Raw genomic sequence first — 21,718 nt, 5'->3', positions numbered from 1 at the left:
TCCTAAATTATATTATGCATAAAATAGTAGGTGTTACAGGGGGAGGTAAGAGTCATACCATTCACCAAATCCACATATTTGTCCCCCAGGATGGCTACAGGTGAAAGACGCCTGGTCTCTGTGTCTGCGTCCAAACTTTCGATGACCAGCATCCTATAGTTGAGCCCAAAGCACTTGTAGCTCTGCCAGGTGTTCATGTACGTACAGGTGTCTCTGATCACTCCTGCACAGGTAAAACAGCCACGTCATACGTTAAAAGCAGCTCCATCATTTTAAGTTCTCTCTCTTAGATCACTGTAAATGTACTGTACCTTTGTAAGGAGCGATTTGATTCATAGGTATCCGGCTGCCGTTGAGAGAGGTGAGCATGACTTTGGGGATGCGGTAATCGCCCAGTCCGTGTCGGGGATCCCGGTCCCACTCGTACTCGGACTGGGGCACCACTGCTCCTACTGCACCCAGGAAACTGCCATCCAGATCCTTCAACATCGTCTTCTTCTTAGCATCACAGTCCATGTCCACACAGTCTGATGGGTTCACCTTGCTGAGATATAAGAGTGGAGTCACTTCATTTTTGGTCATCCCAACATTGTTCTCTCAATCATACATTTTCATTGTTGTCTTCCTACATTTCCATTTATGCATTTGGCAGACGCTTTTATCCAAAGCAACTTACATTGCATTTCAAGGTACATATTTATATTCTTATCAGTTCTTGCTTTCCCTGGGAATCAAACCCATGACCTCAGCGTTGCAAGCGCCAAGCCTCTACTGTTTGAGCTACAACAGCTTCTTAATAAAGTTTCATAATTTTTTTTCGGGACTAATAGTTTATTAACAGTAGAGATGTGCACCAGGACTAACTTTGAATATCTGTCACGATTACCAGCTGGAGTGCCCTGGATGTCCACCAGAGGGCACTCCCCTCTTGTTCGGTTAAAATTAAATGATGTAGAATGTTTAATACAATTTGGTGGACTGTCTCGAACATTGTTAATTAACAGTATTAACTTTGTGAATTGACATTGACTATAAGCTTTTGGTTTACCCCAGATCAGGCCGATGAATGTATGCCAGAGCGTCCTCTGTGCTGTTTATCTTGCCTATCCTCTCAACACTGATAGGATGTTGCAGATCCTCATTTCCCGGGTTAGACATGAACATGTAATTTGTCTCTCTTGAGCACACATTCTTGAACCCAACAAAAGTTGTGTCTGGAAATAGAAACAAACAGTGTAAATAGATTTTAGTATTATGTATTTGTTTTGTATTTATGTATTTAGAACCTTTTTTTTGTATTATGAATGTTTTAACTGAAGAGTCGTACACATTTTGAAGGAATGTGACTCACCAGAGACAGTCATTAGACCAGCTATGGCATTGTAGCTCATCAGTCCAGCGTGAGGCTTTTGTGGTGCATTATTGTGGTTAGATTCAAATGTCGGCCAGGAAATTCCAGACCTTCCACCTGTTGCACACAGAAAATACAGTTAGAATCAACACGGAAAATGGATCAGTTACATCAAACAAATTTATTCAGTAGTGCATAGATGATTCTTTAATCTGTATTGTACCATTGGGGGGGCGAGGGGCCCTGTGGCCTTGGCTGAGCATTACATAGGTCATAGTTGTGGACAGACTGTCAAAACAGTTGAAGTTAGGGCTGCTGCCCACAATCAGGGCACCCTGTAGAGATGATTTTTCGAAAAATGTAATTAACAGAATAAGATTGCTTTATTCTCTTAAGGCCAATTCACACTGCACCAACAGATGCGGACCAACAGTGACAGTCACTAGATTACAGTATGTAACTTCACAGACATTCCAAGACCCGACAAATGCTGATTCAACATGTTCAATCTGTGAAAATGAGAGTTGACAGATGCTCTCATTGACCCTACAAAGTGTCTGTTGCCATCTGTCGGTGCAATGTAAATTGGCCTTTAGTTTTGAATGAAAAGACATATAGTGCATCCTCACCTGTACACGGACTATTTTGTTAGAGTATGTGTGGCTGAGCGAGGGAGGACTGTAGATGAGAGGCATGATACTCATTCCATTATCAATAAGGCTCACGTTAGAAACTAACACGTTCATGGATACCTGGAAGTGAGGAGAGGAAAACATGAATGTCCAGCACAATGCATTTGTACAAGTAAATTAACAATTTATCTGACCAATAAAACACTTGGCTTTGCAGTTACTGTAGGTTATTATTATTATAGTAGGAAGTTTGCAGATCATTTATCATACTTGAACATAAATGCCAAAATCAAAGCTCCGCCAGACAGTGAAGCCCTGGATTTGAGAGCAACCAGCAAGTCCATCTTTATTCATGTAGAGTCCGTACAGACCGCCATGTGCCTCATTCTGACTCCATTGAGCCACTGAATTTGGAGATCCTTTTGACATTTTGTTGGAAACATAAAAAAAGTAAATATTTATATAAATATTAGGGATGCACAATATATCAATTATATCAGCCTATTATTTATCAGGATTTGTACATGTTCATCAATCACTCACTTAACACTCATATACAGTTAATATTAAAAAAGAATAATTTAGTAACAATGTAAAAAAATATATATACATTTTTATAATTGTACATTATAATGTTGTGATGCCTAAATTCACTATCAATTAAAATGGTAACACTTTACAATAAGGTTTAATTAGTTAACATTAGTTAACTACTCTTATTTAACATTAATTAACAATGAACAATACTTGTACAGCATTTATTAATCTAAATTAATGTTAATTTCAACATTTACTAATGCATTGTTAAAATCAAAAGTTGTGTTTGTTAACATCACTTAATGCACTGTGAACTAACATTAACAAAGATTAATAAATACTGTCACAAAAGTTTTGTTCATAGTTCTTGTTAACTAATACATTAACTGATGTTAATTAATTAAACCTTATTTTAAAGTGTTCCCATTATAACAACCAATTTGTTTTTATTTATTTTAAATTTTCTTGTATTATTTTTGAAAATAATTATTGGCTTCTATACCTGGGCATGGTTCACCATCAATTCTGAATCCAACTCGTTCATAGCCAGCAACAATATTCCCTTGAAGAATTGCATTGGTTGCCTCACTCACCTACAACATCAACAGTAATATATCAGTTCTTTATCTAGTAAGCCCCTTTCACACAGAGATTCCGGAAAATACACGGATAAAGTGACCCGGGATTTGACCCGGGTTCATTTGATTTTCGTTCATTCACACTGCCAGTGATTTTCCGGAATCAGAGAGCGCGTTCACACACAACCCGTGTATGTCCCGGAAAGACACGTGACATCGATGTGACTTGTAATGTCTCAGCAGCGTCTTCAGTTTGCTTATGAGCTGCGAAACCACGCTTGTGCATTTATTTCTCTGATTCGATCATAAAATTGCGCATTTCGTACCGTTTCACAGCTGGCGAACGATCCCGGCTTCAGCGTCATCACTACGACACGGCATTATTACGGCTTTTGTTCACACAGCGCGCGTTCCGGGACTGAACACGGCAATGTTACTAGGTCCCCAACCCGGCATCGATCCCGGCATTAAACCCGGGTCATGTTTGCGTTCACACAGAAGGCGTTCCGGCAATTTGCCGGCAATTTCCCGGGTTCAATGCGCTGTGTGAAAGGGGCTGTACTAATCTATTCAGCCAGTAATCATGTTTTCACATGTACCATGGTTATATCATGTTTTTTGAACATGTACCATAGCCTTCTTGCATTGTGGAGTGCCATCAAGATACCAAGGTAAATTAATATGGTAATAATTCTCTACCATGTAACCCAGTACATTTCTTTAAGGGTTACCTCAATGGCTGCATTCCATTCAAAGTTAAATTCCTCCGCTCTGCCACTGTATGATCCAGGCCACAGTGTCAGGGTAACCAAGTTCCTCCTGATGGCATTACTGTCACCCCAGACTCTGATTCCTGGGAAATTAGAATAAAAAGTGCAGAATAGAAAGTGCTAAATCATATTACCCAACTCATTGTGATTATATTTGTTTAATAGCCGTTAAATCTGCACCTTCTCCAACGGTGTGATGGATCACATTGTCATCGATACTCAGTCCGTCAGTTCCAAAAACACCAATAGCAGGAGCAAAGCCGTCATGAAAAGCACATCCCTTGACGTAAGACTCACCAAACACCTAAAAACATTGTGACAGTAAGTAGTTGTAAGGAATATGTGTGATAATCATGTACTGTGTCAACACTTTCTCTCACCCCTCCCAGGTTATAAAACACCAGAGAGTAACGTGGGTCTGACAGGTCGTTCCATCCTTCCTGCCCGGTGTGGTAGAACTGAACATTTCTGATCTGGGCTTTTCCTGTGAGGCAAGTTATCAACAGCTTTAGTGAGTTTTCATTACTTACGCAAATACAAAAATATAATTTCGACATGAAGTTCTTTGAATATGACTGCTTGCAAGATTATTTTTATTAAAACTGCAACACATTAATATTTTTCTGCTTTCTCTCATCTTCTAGGTAATTAAACCATATCCATGCTATATATATATATATATATATATATATATATATATATACACACATACATGTGTCCCATTGAATTGAATGCAGTATGTACTGTATGTACTGTACTATTATGTACTGTAAGAGTTTTGCATGTGATTCGTCCTAATTGCGTTTCATGTGAGGCTGAATTATCTGAAATACTTCCAAATCTAATTTTCCAGAGAAAAGATGCACGATACCAGCTGTGCTTTCTCACTCTTTCATCTCTCCAACAGAGAGTTGACACACAAACCCACCTCCCCTCACTCGTTTAATTTGCCCCGGATGAATATTGTTGGTGTCACAATTATGTTCTGTCTTGTTTGCATCTGTTCTTGTTAGTCCCTGATTAGTTTACCTTCATCCACTTTTGTCTAGTTAGTTCCCTCGTTTACCCTGTGTATATATTCTCCCCGTTCAGTTCAGTCCCTTGTTGGTTATTGTTCGTGTCTATGTGATACACGCTGTTGCGTCCTGTTCACCTGCCCGTGTACATTAAAGCTTTGTTATATTTTTGGAATCAAGCTTTGTCTGTCTGCTTCATCAGCCAAAGCGTGACAGTTGGTGTTACAGGATTTGAATTTCTCCATGGGATTGGCCGTATTACGCATAATTTTATTCATTCCGGCAGATTTTACTCACATTCAAAGTGCGCAGACATAAAGCCACAAAAAGTTATTTTTCACTGCTTATTGCACTTAAACAGTCAAATAGTCACAATGCCGGTCTTGGCGAGTATTCACGTTAACAGTCAGTTATGTTTTAAGAAAGTAAACAGTTGAGAAAGAAAACGCTTGTGTAACAGTATAATGGATCTGTGAGTCAGGTATTAAAGTGGCAGCAGGTACATTTGGCACCAAATTATGAGATAACATTAAAAATACCTATATGGCAGTTTTCCCCCATGGTATCAATATCAAAATTGTGGCTGAGGCAAAATTGACAATACTGAGTGGCTAGTAACTTTGGAAAACCACTAGCCGGCATGGTTGGTAAGCAAAAAAGTGTATGTCAAGCCCTGATTATACCTCTGTAATCAATCCCTCCACTGGAGAAGCTTCCCACCAGCACTCTGGCCCCATAAGACTGTGTGTACATTTCTGGATACTCCTGACCAATGATCTTGATGTTCCTGGTCAGTACAGCCACATTGCCTGCAAGCTGATAACTTCTTGAAGTACCTGGCACACTGTAGCTCTCCCCTATATTACCAAATACATTTAATATTAATTTAATTAATTGTAAATCTTTTTAAAGAAATCAAAAAAAAGTGAAAATGTATCATGGTTTACACAAAAAAATTGTGTTTAGTGTATTTCTTAGTGTTAAAAAACAGTTTTTAACACTAAGAAATGTTTCTTGAGCACCAAATCAGCATATTAGAATGAAGACTGGAGTAATTGTTGCTTAAAATTTAGCTTTGCCATCTTAGAAATAAATGACACTACTGTTAATAAAATATTACAAATAAATATAATTAAATATACAGTCATGTGAAAAAAAGTATACCCTTTTGAATTCTATGGTTTTACGTATCAGGACACAATAAAAATCATCTGGTCCTTGGCATGTCTTAAAATTAGGTCAATAAAACCTCAGATGAACAACAACACATGACATACTACACTGTGTCATTATTTATTTAACAAAAACTAGGAAAAAAATGGAGAAGTCATGTGTGACAAACTAAGTACACCCTTACTGCTTCCATAGGAATTAAGAGGGTAAGTAACAGTCAGGCGCTGCTAATCAAATGCCATCAGAAAGTGTGACCAACTCTATAAAAGCAGAAGTTTTGACAGTTTGCTGGTCTGGAGCATTCAGGTGTGTTTTAACACAATGCCAAGGATAAGCGACATCAGCAATGATCTTAGAGAAGCAATTGTTGCTGCCCATCAATCTAGAAAGGGTTACAAGGCCATTTCCAAACAATTTGAAGTCCATCATTCAAATCTACACGGAGGAAGATTATTTACAAGTGGACAGTTGGACAGTTGGACAAGTGGACTACCCCAAGGCCAGACTGCATGTGCATTACTCAAAGAAACTGCAAAAAACCCAAGAGCTACATCTCAGACTCTACATGCCACAGTTAACATGTTAAATGTTAAAGTTAAGGACAGTACAATTACAAAAAGACTGAACAAGTATGGCTTGTTTGGAAGGGTTGCCAGGAGAAAGCTTCTTATCTCTAAAAAGAACATGACAACACGGCTTAGGTTTGCAAAGTTGCATCTGAACAAACCTCAGGAATTCTGGAACAATGTCCTTTAGACAGATGAGACCAAAGTGGAGATGTTTGGCCAGAATGCAAAGAGCCACGTTTGGCGAAAACCAAACACAGCATACCAGCACAAACACCTCATACCAACTGTCAGTAGTAACAGTCAACCTCATACCAACACAGAATTCAAAAGGATGAACTGTCTTTTTCACATGACTGTATATCTGTGTACCTAACAGCTTATCGATACAGCATAATGCCTATTATTGTTATAATGGCATTATCTATAATCTAGGGGACTAACCGATGTGTGTGAATGATAAAGGCTGGTCCAGAGTAAGTGTGCGGCCATAATCTGAGATAGCAGTTATGGTGCGAATTTCTGTCTGCCAAGGGTCATAGCTGGTCGTGGACAGCAGGATCTTCTCCCCAACCTGGAGGCAAAGAGTGCAACGGTTAAGAGCACAAATGCAGCTTGGAATCTAAAAGGCATCACCCAATCATACAATGAGGTTCAAAAGTTCTCTTAAGGTCTACATTTTTTTGTGTGTCATTTCTAAAAAATCTTCTCACCTTCCAGTCCACAGGTTCCTGTAGAGAGAGAGTGCTGTTTCCTGCCTGGGACGTGCTAGCCAGCTTAGTGTGATACACGTTGTGTGGCATACCATAAAGTTCAAGAAATCCAAACACACCTGGAAGACATTATTTCCACTCAAATCAACACTTAAGTTGGCAAACAATTGAGAGGAACATCTCTGATGCATATACAATCAATAATGAGATTTCTTTATTTTTATTCCTGTTGGTTTACCTAGAACTTTGGACCCTTGGTTTGCTCCAGATGGTAATAGCCAGTCTGGTGTGGAATGGCTTCCTCTCAGTATAATCTGCAGCTGACCTCTGAAGGGTTCATCAGGCCACCCAGCAATCAGACGTCCACCCTGATTGAGTCAAATGAACATGTATTGTACAGATAGAGTTAGCATCTTTAGTATGGACAAGTAAGTGAAATTAGCACACAGGACAGGAAGAGTCTGGTTCTGATTTGGTGTAACAATCTTAAGATGTCTATAGCAGTAAGATGCATTTGAATGTAGTTATTTGCTTACTTGAATGGAGATGTATGTGGCATTCAGAACAATGTTATTATATTGAGAAACACTGCTGTTGGAGGTGCCATTGTTTGTGTCTGGAATCTCCAGAACTCCAACTATTTTCAGCTTGTTCAGGGAGGGGACTACAACATCTACAACCATCCAAATGCCTTCGAGAAATAATGGGACATTTTTTAATGAAATAGCATACCATATTGATAAATAGCTTTTTCTTGTGATTTGTCAAATTAGAGATGCTTACCAGCTAGAATGACCACATCAGAGCCTTCTTGCGGCACACTGAAGTTGTTCTCTAAACTTGACCGCCAAAATGATGTATTTGACCAGAGACTAAACACAACATGATATGTTTTATTAATAAAAGTAAAAACAGTAGATACAATAGATTACTATTATTATTATTATTATTATTATAGAATCTTGATTATTATCATTATATGTTTTTTAAATTGCTGCGTGTGTGTGGTAACATACACATAGTTTGCAGGTCTGCGGCCGGTTGTATTGGATATGTTGGCTGTAGTGGCTACAGGACCAGCTGGAGATATACAGTTGGGATAGTAACACTGATACACTCTAAAGTCCAACGATCTGTCTACAGCTGAGCGGTCCACACTGTTTCTCCTCCCCCGGCTAGTCACACGGTCTCTTCCAGACACTGTAGTCACAAAACTCAAAATCTTTCATTCTTTGCACAGTACTGAGCAGATTTGAGCATGATACTGTATGTGCCCTCTTTAAATAGAAAGAGAGCACAGATGTCTTAGGTGAAGAGGCGAGTAGTTTTACCCATGTAATAGAGGCTTCTGGATGAGTCGTTAAAGTACCAGTCCCCATTTACATTCGCAGTGGGGTTCAGGAGCTGGGAGGAACCATTCCTGTCATCTATAATGCGGAAGCGGTCAGGTGTCTGAGTCAGGTTGTGATTCATGATTATATAATTTTCTGGCTGTAATGGAGAAAGAGAGGAAACATTAACATGCTAAATACTAATCTTAATTGGATGGAACATACTTAAAGGCATAGTTTTTATTTACCAGCCTGTCAAATTTTCAACTTTTCATTTGAATGCACATTGAATTATTTAGTAACGTGTAGTGTGCACACTTTACCCGAAAACCGTAGACCCTTCCATTGTATGAGATGTTAGTGATTTGGGAAGCACCATCAAAGTACCAGTTATAGGTTTGGCCTGTGGGCAGCATTGCCATCCAGCCAAGTGTGTGGGTCACAAGTTTTTTAAGGAAAGGAAGCACACATGTTCCTAAAGAGAGACATAACATTGTGAGTAACTGTACCAACCAAGAAGCTTTCTAATCATCACACATCTCACTTCAACCCTACAAACACAAAATGCTCCCCAATGTTAGTGTATGGATTTCTTTAGTTATTTTTTAGTTTATAATCATTGAGGCCACGTACACACTGTAAAGTTTCAGTAGAGACAACCACATTTAAATGTGGGAGAGTCCCATAGATTATCATTCCATGTACATACGGAACACGACTTGCTCCCAAAACTGCATGATTGACACAGTGGAAACCATAGCCACGTTCTGGTGTCTCACATGTTTGGTCTCCGCTATTCTGACCTGTGATGGATTTTTTAATTAATAACTAACATTAGTTTTTTCTTACAGAAACAACAATCATATGTTCTTTGAATGTATGTGTGCCTTTTGGTGAAAACTCATGACTTTGTGTGTGTGTGTGTGTGTGTTTATGTATAAATAACAAATAGGGGAAATGAAACTAGACAGATGACTAGTTCTCAAACCTTGTGATAAGTAATCACAAAAACAGAGTTTGCTTGTGCCAGTGACAGAGGGAAAAGGTTGGGGCTTTTGAAACAATTGAACCAATCATATTGAAGTGACATGTTAGTCACTATAATCTTATTTGTTGTCTCGATTCTATAAAAACAGTGTATCCGTGTTTTCTGGTGGGATTCTCAATGGAATTTGTCTGAGATCCTCCGGCCTTGCTTCTTCTTGGGAACTCTTCCGGCCGCGATTAAAGCGTTTAAAGGACATTTGCTGAAGTCTGTTTGTCGATTATTCCTGCGCAGGAAGTAAGCTAGTTTAGGGAAGTAAGTTAGAGTAAGAAAACTCGGCCAGTTGTCGACTGAAGATGCAAGAGTTAGAGTATAAAGGTATTGGGTGTCGATTTGGAGACACCCCAGATAAAGGTATTGGGTGTCGATTTGGAGACGCCCCCAGTTAATAAGATCAATTGGGTGTCGATTGGAGACGCCCCAGATAGTTAGGTTTAGGGAAAAATCTACCACAGACCAAAGAAATATTACAGCGACTAATGACTCGTTATGTTCAACAATTAATTAAAGCACAGTTAACGGAGGCGTCGCGTTTTGTTTATGCTTGTAAAGGCTGCTTCACAGTGAGCGCTCTTGCAGTGTTGCCTTCTCCACTAATTAGGCTATGCATTTTTGGGCTTGTTGTTTAAGCTTGGCTCATACAGCAAGCGAGTTTACGGAGTTGAAGTAAGCAGGTTCAGGTTGCGATAATTTGGTGTTATTTTCAGCATAAAGCATTTGGATTTATTTTGGTTTATTGTGGGCTTGTTCTTGTTTGCTTTTTTTCCCCATGAAAACATGCACGTCTTGCTATGAAAAAAAGTTTTCTTTGGGGTGTTCTTTGTGAATGGCCCCTAAGATTTTTCACTAAGACTTTTTACTAAAATTCCCAGAACAATCTGGAAACAAAAAATGTACATACAAAAAGAGTCAATTGTATAGAAACATATGCATTCACATTTGCATACAACATATGCATGTCTAACATATGCATACACATTTGCATACAACATATGCATGTCTAACATATGCATACACATTTGTTTCATGGCTCAATCGCCCAGATTATTTCATCCTACCATAAGAGTTGGTCAGAATCACATCTTTAGCTTGAAGTGAAGGTGGTGAGGAATTGACAACGATCAAGCGGTGGAAGTTAATAGTGTTGTCACACACTGCAGCAGGGACGCCAACACTCCACTCTGTTCCCGGAAAGCAGTGTCTCGGGTCGAGCAGGTTATTCCTTGGTACCACCTTGTAGCTAACATTGCCTTTTCAGAAATATAAAATATTTATATTCATTATTTGTGTGTATTTTTTTAACGCTACCAATTATTTATCAATGTAAAGTTAGAGTTTTAAGATGCCAATAAAGCTACGTATCCATTAAGATATTGTTACACAGATAAAAAAAAAATCAAGTTATCATGAATCTGTATACTGCAATATCTAATGTTTCTATACCTGTCAGGGAACCATCTGTATCTACAAGCGCCACCTCATGCTCCCATCTGAACCAGGCCTTGTTGGGCGATTGATAGTACTGGATCCCACTGAACCTCGCGCTCCAGCCTCCACAGCGGAAAATGCAGGTTCCAACTATTTCTGCCACTCCGACAGCAGCACACGATGGACGGTCAAAGTTCACAAACTTTGTGTTGATGACACTCATACCATCATCCAGGGGCAGGACAACACCACGAGCGGTGCAGTAGTCGCTCCCCAGCCCCAGCTCATCCACATGACCCACCATAGTGCTGTTGACCACGGCCGCCCCTCCATTCAGTCCCCATCCGCTGACATACGGCTGGATGATCCTCTTGGCCTCCACTCCTGCCTTCTCATTATTGACCATTAGGAACTCGCTGAACTGAACCGCTCCTACGTTCACCCACTCAGCACCTTTCTCGTTGTTCCAGGAAGTGAAGCGACGGAAGACCGCTGGCGCTGGTGTAGAGGAGCTGCAGCTGCCAGTACGCATTGGGAAAAACTCTTGGAAGATCCACAAGCCAAACCAGCCCTGTGAATGCACCGTATTGTTGAAGAACTCTCCTAGTGGTACTCTCTTCTGACAGATGTTGGCGTCATACGAAGGGCCGTCGGGATGATCGTGCATGCGGTACCAGAAGCCGAAATGTGTCCCACCAGCCGCAGCATTGTGCCTAATGGTGTTATTAGGGTTGGTGACCCAGTATGCAGCTGGAGTTACATCATCATTTAGCAAACTGGTGCTCTGTTTTACAAATATCGCCAGGTTGTACTGCAGAATGTTGCCGGTCTCAATGCCATCCTCAATAAAGAAGGCTCCACCCATGATATTGTAGATGACATTACGCTCCACCAGCAGGTTGTGGGTGTTGTGGATGGTGATGGCACGGTTGTAGGACTGGTGAATGCCACATCCACGCACGTATGACTTAAACTTAACATCACCCATTAGATGCCAGTGGATTGGGTAGCGTCCCAGACGGAACGCCTGTCCAACATTGAAGAGCTGAACGAAGACAATGACAAACATAATGCCATGATTAAATTTCAAGGAAAATATTTATTGTTAAAGGTCTCCAAGAGTTTTGAAACAAATACATTTTTTCAACAAAATTAACACTTACCTCAACATATTCAATTCTGCCAATTGCCAGATTTTGGTTTGGTTGTGGTGCGTGAAACATGATGCAGCCACCAAACTGGTCACTTCCTACTTCTTCTCCAAACCTACCCTGGAAACAAGTCTGGGTGGCAAATTCCCCTGTAAGCAAAAGCATTCATAGAATTTGATAAAATTGCCAATCACATGACTTTTAGCTGTCTGTCTTTCCATAAACAGTTGAGGAAATAACATCCAAACCTGTGTTGAATCCATCAGGGCAAGCTGCAATCTGATCGTTCCACTCCACGTTGTTGGATCCACGGACAACAATATTTCTGGTAAGAAGGCCCACCTCTGCTCTCGCTTCAAAAACTGTCCCATCAGGCAGTGTGACAGACACACCCAGATGAGTGTATCTCAGTTGTTCGGTCAGAGTGAGGGTTCTACCGTCAGCTGAAACTGAGGCAATTCTCATCAACTCATTCTCATGTTGACTGTGTCTGTGAATTCAGTCAAAATATATTTTTGATTATTAGCATTTTAAATAAGCACAACTTATTTTTTAGCATCATTATTAGCATATTTTTATAGCAATTAGCATTTTCAATTTGAGCAAGAATAATTTAAACAGTAAATGTATCATTTATTTTTTTTACCCCTAAAACAAATCAGATGATATCAGCTAAAAATGCAAAAATGTGTATAATAATTTTTTTAAATTCAAAATAATTAATTTGGGACCATTTTATAGAGAACAATTGCACCACTTTTCATTTCCTTGGCCCTTGTTCCTTCACTTATGTAGATGCAATTAAATCAATCTGAAACCGAGTTTCGCTGTAGGTTTGGGTGGTGCATCAATACCTATGCCCAGTGGAAGCGATGACAATTTCGTCACCAGTCTTCCAGGTGACGGCATCCATCAGTGTCAGCGTGATGGAGCCGTTTTGTGCAGTCTGAGAAAGGCGAGTCCACGGCATAGGGACAGGGATTCCTGGAGAATTAGAATTGTAGTTAAGCCCTGAACAAAACCTCTCACTGCAGGGAAGTGATTACGCACTATGGTGTCTGTATCAGGGAAATTTAGCACTTCTGTGAAGCGCACCAAAGGGGCTTTCTGACTTAACTGAGCCTTCAAGGAATGTTATGTAGGTCATCTCTATATTTGTGAGGATATTATACACTAGCTATTGTGTTTCTGACTTTGTGACCTTTAGATGCAAAATTTCCAGTATCTCTGAGGTTTCTGTTACTTTAGTCAAGTAAAAAAAGAAAAGAATATTAATAATAAATTATAGTTTCAGGTACTGTAGCTGTCTAATGTTTATGGTTATGCATTTTTCAGGTTATTTCATATTTACTCTATCGTTTAAAAGTATATTTTAGTGTGTTCACTGGAAAACGGGCTCACTTCTACATATTCAAACTTTACAAAACATTATATATATATATATATATATATATATATATATATATATATATATATATATATATACGTACATGTATGTATGTATGTATGTATGTATAGAGTTGACAAATCTGAATTTTCAGCATTATTACTCCAGTCTTCAGTGTCACATGATTGTTCAGAAATAATTTTTATAGGCGGATTTGTTGCTTAAGCAACATTTCTTATTAGGGGTTCAAACCCTATTGTAATTGCTGAAACCCTATTGTAATTATAAGGATTTTTATTATTATTATTCCGCCATAAAACTGATCGTGCAGACCAAACCGTAAGGCCTAGAGACTTGGAACTTGGCCAGATGGGAGGTCTCAACTTGGGAGAGACTGACAAGGGGTGACCCCGATTTGTCCAATAGGGGCGCTACAGTGATCAAAAATGTGAAACTGCTTATAACTCTTAGACCGTTTGTCATAGACTCAAGTGCCTTATATTAATGTAATCTTTTCCACCATAAAAAATGTGTGAAATTTAGAATTTTGTCTAAAAAAAAATTGTGATCAAGTCCTAGGTTTTTCAAAGCAAATCAGTGCAGAAATATTACCTGGAGTCTGAATATCAATAATTATCGAGAAAAAAAGTCTAAATTTCGATTCAATGTCGTAAAGTGGCACCAAATTTTTTGAAGTGAGAGGGGCCACTTTTACCAAAAATGACTACCTCAATCTTGGACACGTGAAAAAACTTGTGGTGATTGGCCACTTGGTGGCATTATAACAGAAAAAAAAAAAAAAACAGGAAAATGGCCATAACCAACCAATCGTTAGTCTGATTGACTTTTAGACAAGGTTAATGGAGGCCGATCGGAACAAAACTCGGTGGGTCTGTTTGACTCATGGCCCTAGAGGTCTGTGAGAAATCTGATTAATTGGCCCCTGGGGGACGACATTGCATTTTATGATTGTGTAAACGATTGTATATTACCCAAAGTTTCGCACATACACACGATATTTATATCATATGTTAGATCTCCTCATTCCGAACAACTTTGCCTCGAGAACCACTACTGTCAATCAACCTCAATAACACCACTGCAGTACAATTCTCTGGACTCTCTAGGTCAATAATAATAAATAAAAAAAATTAACTTTACCATTTGGGTATCTATAAGAGGGTCGTTTAGAAAATGGGCAAAAAGCCTATAACTCCTAAAGGAAAACTCTGATGTTCACGAAATTAGGTGAGCACATGCGACATATGATAGTATGGAAACTTTTATGGAGATCGGACCATAGGTGGCTCTATAACTGTTAAAAAGCTTTAAAAAAACATTTTCTATGATAAAAAGCCTGTGTTGGCTGTAATTGGTCTTTTCCATCTATAAGTGGTTACATGCTTGTTAAATAAAAAAAAAAAAAAATTTGCGCATTGGCTTAAAGGCCGTAAAGTGTGTGAACCCGGATAATTGCTGCTCCCAGCTATATTTAGGGTCCAAGCACTGAAAGTGCGTAGGTACCTCTTGAAATCGTTAGCGTTCTTATTATTATTCTTCCGTTTCTTCTTCTTCTTCTTCCGTATATAAATCTATGGCAGCCCATAGAACCGCTTGCGGGAAAGTTATGAAATTTGGCACACTGATAGAGGACAGTCTGAACAGTCACAATAGCAAATTTCGAGTCTCTAACTCATTCCCTCTAGTGCCACCAACTGTCCAAATTTTCATTAATGTTTAAGCTAATAACTTTTGAACCGTAAAGGCTAGAAACAAAAATATTGAATTTTTTGAAAAACATACTTTTTCGAACTCGTTCATGACGGTTGCTCTGATTTTCACAAAAATGTAACCAGATCGTCTTCAAACCATGCCAACAAAAACCGTTCTCGAATACAGCGCAAACTAATTTTATGTAGCGCTTGTAAAAAAAGACTTAAGGCTGTATGTCCGCACCACTTTATCGTATTCAGACAAAACTTGGAACATGTCATCACAAGCATGACCTGAATGAGCCAGAGAAGTTTAGAACCAGCGCCACCTAGTGGCAAATGCTTATAACTCTGGGTGTGGTTGACTTATTTTTATGGGAGTCCTGAAGGTTAGGTTAGGTTCCTGAATCCTTTCCGAGTCCAACAGTACCAAACATGCTAGGTTTGGCCTTACTGTTTGTGTAGCGTTGCGATTTAGCGCTTAAAAAACATTTGCCAATATCTTCTAAACCGTTAGACCAATCGAGACGAAACCACCATCAGAAGTTTGTAAACATAGGTCGTTGGCTAAACACTAATGCCCAAATGTAAAAATTTTGATTTTGAATTATGGAACATCGGCATCTTGGTGAATGCACGTCTTCCCAGTGGCACAACGAGATAAGTGACAGGCGTCTGATCCAGAGATAGTGGGGCGACTTTAGAAAAATTGTGTGGAATATTGTGTCATTTAAATTCCTTTATTATCCAAGCGTTGTACTAATCTTTCTTTCTCTTGGATTAGAAATAAGTAAGTTTTTGTTCATTCTCATCTGAACTTCTGTTTATTTTGGGGTCATTTTCACCTGTACTTCTGAACAAGCTGTTTTATCATGTATGTTCAATTTCTGCTGTTGCAGCTGCTTCAGGTGCTTCTATATCTCTGGTAGCTGTTGCTCCGCTTAAGTGCAAAAAGATGAAGGTTGCTGGTCAGCCGTGGTTAAATGATGTCACCCGCGCTCTCAGACAAGAGTGTCGAAAAGCGGAGCGAAAGTGGAAAAAAGAGCGAAGAGCGAAAGTCCTCTTCAGAGCTTTGATTTTTTTTTTATATTTCACTCAAAAAATGTATGACATTAGAAGCTCCATTGTTTCCTCTGAACCATGTCACTTGCAACTGCCTTGTCCTATAAGTTGTCTGTCTAACTTTCAACCTGTCTCTCCAACTCAGTTAGCTGATGTAATCTCTACTATGAAGTGTTCTGGTTCTAAGTTAGATATTATCCCGGCTCTTCTTTTTAAGGATGTTTTTTCTACTATTAGTCCTATGGTAACCACTATCATAAACAGCTCTTTAGCCAAAGGTGTTGTTCCAGCTAGTTTTAAACATGCAATTGTGCAACCTATGTTGAAAAAAACCTCAACTTGATCCAGAAATGTGCAGTAACTATCGAACAATCTCTAAACTGCCTTTCATCTCTAAGCTTTTAGAGAAAGTAGTTTTCTCACAGCTCCAGTCTTATTTGGATTCTTTTAATATTTTGGACTTGTTCCAATCTGATTTTAGATCATTACATAGCACTGAGTCAGCTCTGTTGAGGGTTACAAATGATTTCTTGCTTGCTCTGGATTCAGGCTCTTGTGTTGTGCTAGTTTTGTTGGACCTGAGTGCTGCATTGATACCATTGACTACAACATTCTTCTTGAATGGCTAGAATGTATGGTAGATGTCAAAAAAGGACCTTTTCTGTAAATTTAGGAAATTGTTCCTCATCATCTGCACCTGTTTTGTTTGGTGTGCCCCAGGGATCCATTCTGGGACCTTTATTGTTTTCCCTTTATATGCTCCCCTTGGCCCTCATTTTTCATAAACAACATTTCATATCACTGTTATGCAGATGATTCTCAGTTTTATATTCCAGTAAGGCTTGACACCACTGCTTCATTTGATGTGTTATTGTAATGTGTAAATTATATCAAGAGGTCGATGACAAATAATTTTCTACAGTTAAATGAGGATAAAACAGAGGTTTTAATTCTGGTGTGTCCTGCAAATTCCTCTCCTGCTCTGGAAGCCCAGTTAGGTCCTCTTTCAACAAATCAAAAACCTTGGAGTGATCTTTGACTCTTCACTATTTTTTGATAAACAAATTAGTGCTGTTATTAGAGGAAGCTTTTTCCATCTAAGATCTATTGCAAAGTTGAAGAACCTTCTTTCAAGCAAAGATTTAGAAGTTGCGATTCGTGCATTTATAACATCAAGATTAGATGATTGCAACTCTCTTTATTCTGGTCTCCCTAAATCTTCACTCTCTCAATTGCAAGTTGTTCAGAATGCGGCTGCAAGACTTTTGACTGGGTCTAAAAAGATGGATCATATTTCCCCTGTTTTAGCATCCCTTCACTGGCTTCCCATTAAACTCAGAGTTGATTTCAAGATCCTTATGTTTGTATATAAGGCGTTGTCTGGCCGTGCACCAAGGTATATTAGTGATCTTATTGTGTCATATTGTCCTGCTAGGGCACTTAGATCTTCCAATCACTTCCTCATAAATGTGTCTCGGTGTCGCTACAAATCAAAGGGTGATCTGGCCTTTTCTGTGGCTGGGCCCAAGCTTTGGAATGGTCTCCCTTATCATGTGAGGTCTGCTCCTTCATCGGACATTTTTAAATCTACTCTTAAAACGCATTTTTATTCTTTAGCTTTCGGAAACCTGTATTTGTTGTTGTTGTTGGGTTTTTATTTTATTTTTTAATATAGTGTAGACCTGCTTTGTACTATGTACAGCACTTTGGATCAGTCTATATTGTGTTTAAATGTCCTTTAAAAAATAATAATAATAATAATAATAATAAATTCTTGTATTTATTTATTTTATAAATGTTTAATGTAACAAATAGTTGTATATACATTTTAATTATATTGAACTCACAAAAAAAATATTTGAACCGAATAGTGTTGTTTATTTGCATACCATGCAGATCCAACACTCCTTCTCTGACAGCCAGGGTCTTGGTGCCATAGACAGGAAGTTCTGTAGAACGCAGGTGTCCATGCAGTGTGATTATGGCCTTGTGCTGGAAGGGGGCCTGCTCTGTTCCGATCTGCAGCGCTCCACCATCTGTGATCAGAATATTCTCTGCCTGCAGCTCAATATCTGCCTCATCAAATATCAGTCGCCCACCTTAATAGGAAAGAGACATTCACATTAACTGAGTGTAAGTGTACCAAGGCTTTGTTTAATACAGGCAGTATTTGTCTAAATGAGCATACCCTGGATAAGGAGCATCTTAAGAACTGGGGTGCTGGTGTCCAGGAGGATGATCTGGCCAGGAGTGATTACAGCAAACATGCCCTCCTCAGGAGGGGAGAGACCACCCCATGTATAGGGAGACGACCATACGTCAATGTAGATGAAGGTAGCATTATTCTGAGAGAGTGGAGACATTCCTGGCAGTGAGTGTATATGTAAATAATCACAATAAATGTTTTATAACTTTATAATGATTGTTATTTAATAATATATATAATGAGAATAAATTCTAAATACATTTAGTTTGTCACTGTGCTGTTTAACCCTCTGGGGACCAAAAACGCGCCCGCACGTTTTGCTCGTTTTTTTTTTTAGCAATGAAAAATAAACACAAAATGCTCTGTTAATTTTGATCTTTCATTTTCGTGTAATACATCAATCGATCCTGTTCAGTTTCTATTTTTTTTCTGTATACTCACAATAAAAATAAAGTGTTTTGCTTTTTGACAAATAAAGAAAAATTTCTGCCTTCTCTCTGTCAGTAAACTCCCATTTGAAACGCGTTCGAAAATGATCTATAACTCCGCGAAAATTCAGTCAAACAGGGAAACAGACCCACGGGCATAAAGCTTGAGATCGCAGCTTTTAAATGAAGTAATTTATATAAAAAACAAATATTATCAGCTTCTGTAATCTGTATAAAAAGAGAGCGACTCCAGTCGAGCTCATTACGAGATGATTCACAGTAATTTGACCACGCCCCGGAGAGCGCGTGCTATTCAAACGCAAATTCTGAGAACCATTTCAGTCTGTGAAACGCCCCCACATCAGCTGTAAACAAAGAGGCATAATATAGCCTACCTTATGGAGAAAATTTTCCGTGCTGATATGAGGAGCAGATCCCGCTGAGGAGTGAGGTAGGCTAAGTTATCCTTTCTCAAGTGTTAATGTGGAATAACGTTAACGTTAGTGTAGGCCTATGTAAACAAAAAGATGAATCGCGTTTCTATAATATGAATCGCGTTTCTGTGAGATGAATGAAGGGTACATATTTGTAAAGACTGTTTAGCCTAAATATGAATCGCGTTTCTGTGAGATGAATGAAGGGTACATATTTGTAAAGACTGTTTAGCCTAAATATGAATCGCGTTTCTGTGAGATGAATGAAGGGTACATATTTGTAAAGACTGTTTAGCCTAAATATGAATCGCGTTTCTGTGAGATGAATGAAGGGTACATATTTGTAAAGACTGTTTAGCCTAAATATGAATCGCGCGTCTGTGTGTGAAAGAATAAACTGCTTTGCTAGAGCCTACTGAGATGAGTAAAAATCGACTGAAATATGTTGAAATAAAATGTATTTGTATAAGCAACGTATTAAACTGCAAATTAACATTTATAGGCTATGCCCTAATATTTCATAAAAACAACGTTACAGTCAGGCGAAGTATGAAAGACAATATTTTGTTGACTAGATTTGGGTACAGTTTTTACTGTAGAATATACTGTCACATCAAATAAGCTTTTCTGCTCATATATATAAAATACTATTTTGTCAAAAATAAAGTCATAGACTAAGATGTTCCAATGTTGGCTATATTCAAACTAATGAATACATATGATAAAATGTAGGCCTATAATCTTTTTTTTTTTTTTTTACAAAGAAAGAGTACTTTTTTGCAGAAATATTGCTGAAATTGTAATTATTGTTGTAATTGTAACCTTTTTAATAAAATAGCAAAACATATTTACAAGATAGATGTAAGCAAAATCTTAAATGGTCAATATAAGTCTTCTTCTAAATATATATTTTGTCCTTGCATTGTGGCTCAGTCAGTGTCACACCTGAATGAATGGCTAATTATGCAGAGTCATTATGCAGAGTGGGTGGGACTAAGGTGTAAACTACTCCTCCCCCTCGCATATTGGCTTTCCAAGCAAAACCTGTTTTACACCATTTAAATCAATGTATTTTTTTTTTGTGAACGATAAAGCAAGACTATTTTCACATAATTTTGAAGCTAGAACTCGAAGAGAAAACATCCATTAGTCAAAAGTCTTGTGGGCACATATTTTGTATGAGTTTTGTGGTCTTATTTCAGCAACTTTCATTTTTATTTTTTTAAATAACCACGCATAAACATTATTCTCTTAAAAATACAAACATCTACATACACGTTGCTCGCATATTATGGTAGGCCTGTTTGTGCTATATAGAGTGAATTTACACCTTTGCCATTAACATGTTTATAAATAACTGAAAAAAGCACAAATGTCAGAGCATGTCAGAACATCTCAAGGGCCCCAAAAACAGCTTGGTCCCCAGAGGGTTAAAAAGGTCAAATATATTTATGTCATGTTTGACGTTACCATTCTGGCAATTCCTCTGTTCCCCAGCTGGACTCGCACTTGAGTTTCTTGGGATCTGCGCTGAGAGTTGGTCACACAGATGATTTGCGATTCACTGGCTGACTGGACATCGCAGACAGACCCTGCGATTGTGACGGTGACATCATTGATATTTGAGCTACAGGTTAGATGGGGAAGAGAAAAGCCAGTGAAATTGAGAATGTAAAGAGTATTCTGTCATCATTTCTTTATCCTCAATAGGCTTTAGTAGATTTGAGATATAGTGTACAAATTGTATGGTCTACTTTTGTAATACTTATGGTACTTTTTGTGCTTGACAGCACCTGGTCAACATTGAAAGTGAATGTTTGTGAACAGCTGCTCTGATATTATTCTTAACGCCTCTTTTGTGTTAAAGGTTTGGAATGACATGAGGGTGAATAAATTATGGGTGAATTTTTGTTTTGGGTGAATTATTGTTTTAATTATTTTTTTATTTTTTTAAACATAGATAACAAAAATCGACTTGTGTTGACCAGTGTTATTATTGTTAACTGAAATTTAAATAAAAAAAAATTCAAGGATGTCAAACAAGCATGCTTGAGCTTCCATTTATCAAATTTGTATGTTCGCTAATAAAGCGACAATATAATAAGCGAAAAATGTATATAAATAATATAAAATTCATCATATAAAGCGATCACGTATCTTCAGAAGACTTGGATTAAACTGCTCGTTTCATATGGATT

General features: G+C 38.4%; 1 protein-coding gene across 1 annotated transcript in view; it reads right to left on the bottom strand.

Annotated features, from left to right (window-relative positions):
• LOC311299728 (fibrocystin-L-like) overlaps positions 1–21,718 on the bottom strand; it is a gene marked incomplete at its 5' end in the record, with an annotated part of 62,324 nt that overhangs the window by 9,034 nt on the left and 31,572 nt on the right. The window contains 28 exons of the mRNA XM_084423524.1: positions 59–223; positions 312–544; positions 1,049–1,214; positions 1,352–1,468; positions 1,575–1,686; positions 1,981–2,103; positions 2,254–2,402; positions 3,023–3,113; positions 3,830–3,951; positions 4,049–4,172; positions 4,249–4,352; positions 5,568–5,741; positions 7,068–7,197; positions 7,337–7,455; positions 7,575–7,704; positions 7,873–8,027; positions 8,120–8,208; positions 8,353–8,536; positions 8,668–8,827; positions 8,991–9,142; positions 10,771–10,962; positions 11,156–12,185; positions 12,304–12,440; positions 12,540–12,781; positions 13,146–13,275; positions 18,342–18,551; positions 18,641–18,797; positions 20,991–21,147. Of these exons, the coding sequence (XP_084279650.1) occupies positions 59–223; positions 312–544; positions 1,049–1,214; positions 1,352–1,468; positions 1,575–1,686; positions 1,981–2,103; positions 2,254–2,402; positions 3,023–3,113; positions 3,830–3,951; positions 4,049–4,172; positions 4,249–4,352; positions 5,568–5,741; positions 7,068–7,197; positions 7,337–7,455; positions 7,575–7,704; positions 7,873–8,027; positions 8,120–8,208; positions 8,353–8,536; positions 8,668–8,827; positions 8,991–9,142; positions 10,771–10,962; positions 11,156–12,185; positions 12,304–12,440; positions 12,540–12,781; positions 13,146–13,275; positions 18,342–18,551; positions 18,641–18,797; positions 20,991–21,147 (5,054 nt within the window). The remainder of the gene's footprint in view (positions 1–58; positions 224–311; positions 545–1,048; positions 1,215–1,351; positions 1,469–1,574; positions 1,687–1,980; positions 2,104–2,253; positions 2,403–3,022; positions 3,114–3,829; positions 3,952–4,048; positions 4,173–4,248; positions 4,353–5,567; positions 5,742–7,067; positions 7,198–7,336; positions 7,456–7,574; positions 7,705–7,872; positions 8,028–8,119; positions 8,209–8,352; positions 8,537–8,667; positions 8,828–8,990; positions 9,143–10,770; positions 10,963–11,155; positions 12,186–12,303; positions 12,441–12,539; positions 12,782–13,145; positions 13,276–18,341; positions 18,552–18,640; positions 18,798–20,990; positions 21,148–21,718) is intronic.

This window comes from Rutilus rutilus (genome assembly GCF_951802725.1).
Source record: "Rutilus rutilus genome assembly, chromosome: 11".
Classification (NCBI taxonomy): domain Eukaryota; kingdom Metazoa; phylum Chordata; class Actinopteri; order Cypriniformes; family Leuciscidae; genus Rutilus; species Rutilus rutilus.
The sequence above is the reverse complement of the archived record's forward strand: the minus strand, read 5'-3'. Positions and strand labels throughout refer to the sequence as shown.